The sequence below is a fragment of the Bufo gargarizans genome, chromosome 4, assembly GCF_014858855.1.
Source record: "Bufo gargarizans isolate SCDJY-AF-19 chromosome 4, ASM1485885v1, whole genome shotgun sequence".
Taxonomy (NCBI): domain Eukaryota; kingdom Metazoa; phylum Chordata; class Amphibia; order Anura; family Bufonidae; genus Bufo; species Bufo gargarizans.
Genome location: NC_058083.1, coordinates 525,285,521 through 525,288,763, shown reverse-complemented (window position 1 = coordinate 525,288,763; position 3,243 = coordinate 525,285,521). Strand labels below are relative to the sequence as shown.

Below are 3,243 nucleotides of genomic sequence, written 5' to 3'. Positions count from 1 at the left end.
TTGCTTGTTTTATACACTTGCGTTACACTGCTCAGACACCGCTTAGTAGAAAAATCCTGCTTCCTGGGTCTATCACCAGCCGCACACAGCTTTCCTACTATCTTAAAGATGGGAGGGGGAAGGAGCGCATTCGAAAACCCTATGTACATGTCAATTAGGGGGCTGCAGAGCTGCGCTCCTAGCTGATATCTTAAGTCAGCCTAATGGAAAAAAAGTGTAAGATTAACCCATTAAATGCTTGCTATTGCTTCCTAGTAACCAATAAAAATGCACCACATTTAGTCACCTCCCACCGGGGTATATTCTGTGTGAACACTCACTATAAACTAGAGATTTTGCTTTGACCACAGCGTGTGTGTCTTTGCTTAATTCCTTCCTGCACATAAAGCCAATATCTACTAATTTGGAGCAGTACATCAATCTACTTGGTATCTTGACCAGATACAAAAAAGTCTGTGGTAACGGAATCCATAACGCAATTCTGCTTTTACCACCAAACGAAGCGTGAACGAAATTCATGACATGAAATTCGCTCACCTCTAGTTCTATCTTTCATTTTGCAAAGGAGCTCTGAAAATTTGATTGGTTGCTATGGGCAACTAAGACAGTTTCCTTTTGCGTCAGTTTTGATAAATCTCCCCCTGTTGTGAGTTTCATATTTTGCATAAACTTTCAGCTAAGGGTACATTCACACTTGCAGCAGAGGATTCCGTCGCCGGAACTGCATGCCGAATCCTTTAAAACGTATGCAAACTGATGGCATTTGTCAGACGGATGATATGACAAATGCATTGAAATGCTGGATCCGTCTCTCCTGTGTCATCCGGAAAAATGAATCCAGGATTTATTTTTTTTTTTAAAAATTTCGGTCTGAGCATGCGCAGACCGCAATGTCGGATCCCGCATTAATGCATGTCAATGGGAAAAAATGTGTGTTCCGGAATTTTGGACGGAGGTAAAACTGCAGCCTGCTGCGGTATTATCTCCGTCCTGAAAAGGCGAAAAGACTGAACTGAAGACATCCCGATGCATCCTGAACGGATTTCTCTCTATTCAGAATGCATGTGGATGAAACTGAACAGTTCTTTTCCAGTATAGAGCTGCTAGGACGGAACTCGGTGCCGGAAAAGAATAACGCCAGTGTGGAAGTACCCTTAGTTCTGGAGCTGGTTTTCATGAGAAAAAATAACGCACCAAAGAACGCAAAAAAATCACCTAAAAACATTGGCCAAATTTATTACAACTAACAGCAGAACTTTTAAAACCACAAGTAGGAAAAAAAGCGATGTTTGAATTAACATTGAGATCAATGAAAAATGCATCTTTGGTGCTAAATGTTGTTGTGTGAACATTCCCCTAATCTATAAGTGTCACCAGCTGATTGTGTCTGCACTCCAGTCCAGGAGTTGTCAGCCAGGCCAGGTTGTCAGGCTCTCCTGTAGGGCCCAGGTGTGCTGGATCAGCAGCCATTCCTCCCTATATAAAGGTGATGATGGAGTCTGGGGCCCCTCAGTGCAGATTGGCCCTTGTGCTGGAGCTTCACATCCCAGGATGGCGCTATCAGATGCTGAGAAGGCGGCTTTGGAGCCCTTGTTTGTGAAGATTGATGCTGACGCTGAGAAGATTGGAGGTGAAGCCATGGAGAGGTGAGCGGCAGAGCCAGATAGTCACTGCTACAAGGGGCTGGGAAGGAGGAGCTGATACATTGTTACACCTGGAGCTCCGCCCCCTGCACTACATGCAACAATGTATCTGATTAGCTTGGAATCTTCCTTGATCATGAAAACCTTGAATACAGGAATAGAGCAGAGCATGCATGTTTATCTCCGTGGGGGAGGGGAATGTGTTGGTAGAAATACTGTGTCCATAGAAGTCTAAAAGGGCGATTATCCTGGCACTCTTGTTGTAACTTGAATTGCATTATTTACATTTTAGTTTTTTTGTTAATCAGTTAAAATGTAAAACTAGAGAATTGCATATGATAAAAAAAAAAAAAAAAAAAAAAAATGCTTTCTGTCCCGGTGCTACACCTGTCCTCAGACTGATATCAGTTCAGCCTCATTCACTTCAATGGAACTGAAGCACAATACAATCAGACCGGTGAGGTAGATGGGGTAGGGACACTGTTCTCCTATAACACTGGATGTTCTTCTCTACTCAGTCTCTTCAAGCACCATCCAGACACCAAGTCCCACTTCACTCACATGGACGTGACCCCCGGCAGTCAGGATCTGAAGACACATGGAGGGAAGATCATCCACGCCATTAATGATGCCCTCAACCACTATGGAAATCTGCAGGAGAACTTGGCCACACTGCGGGAGCTGCACACCAACAAGCTGAAGCTCAGTGTGGACACCATCAAGGTGAGGAGCAGATCTGTCCAGTAGTGGTTAGAAAGTCTGCTAAAAATGGTGTCACTCTTGACCATGGCTGTATCTGATACTGCAGTTCTCCACAATCCCTGTCAATAGTGTTGTTCTACAGAACCCATAGACAAGAGTGGTGCCATTTCTGGGGAAAACATCTAGAATTATCAATACCACATCTTCAATCTCCATATCTAATCTGCAGTTATATGGTTGTGTGCATGAGCCCTTATAAGAATTGTTGTAGTGTTTTAAGCGTGCACTGACTCCCATCATCCATCCCCAGCTGCTGTGTGGTTGTCTCCTGGAGGTCATCATCAAGCATTTCCCAGATGTGGACAAGTCGGCCTGTGACAAGTTCCTCAATGAGGTTGCCGTTGCCCTGATCTCCAGCTGACTGGGAGGACTCTTCTCAGATCTATGTCCATGTGTCTCCTGTAACAAGCGTCTGTCCTCCATGATACTGATGACTGCTCCATGACCAGGGATCTCTTCTCCTGATCTCTGTAATAAATATTATATTTGTACATCCCGTCTCCTGGTATTTTTAGTCTGATCTTCTGTTGCTGTGAATTTGGTTAATAATGGCATCTACATCACAGAATCCAGTATACCAAGGATGCCCAACCTGCGGCCCTCCAGCTCTTGCAAAACTACAACTCCCAGCATGCCAGACAGCCTACAGCAGAGCCTGGTGAGAGTTGGAGTTTTAAGACAGCTGGAGGGCCACAGATTGAGAATCCCTGCAGTAGACTATGGGGACGGAAGGAATGATGTCAGGGTGTAGAAGACATAAATGGGCTTGTATATCATATTAATTCTCCATTCTTAACCATCTATTATTGGGCCAGTTGGGTTTCCCTTTTTGTCTCCC

The 3,243-nt window shown here is 44.3% G+C and overlaps 1 protein-coding gene across 1 annotated transcript; it reads left to right on the top strand.

Annotated features, from left to right (window-relative positions):
- The first annotated feature begins 1,460 nt into the window (after window positions 1-1,460).
- Window positions 1,461-2,766, top strand: LOC122935543 (hemoglobin heart muscle subunit alpha-type-like). Its single transcript, XM_044291314.1, has 3 exons — window positions 1,461-1,646; window positions 2,162-2,366; window positions 2,656-2,766. The coding sequence occupies exons 1-3, from the start codon at window positions 1,552-1,554 to the stop codon at window positions 2,764-2,766; spliced, it is 411 nt and encodes a 136-aa protein (XP_044147249.1). The 5' UTR covers window positions 1,461-1,551.
- The last annotated feature ends 477 nt before the right edge of the window (window positions 2,767-3,243 follow it).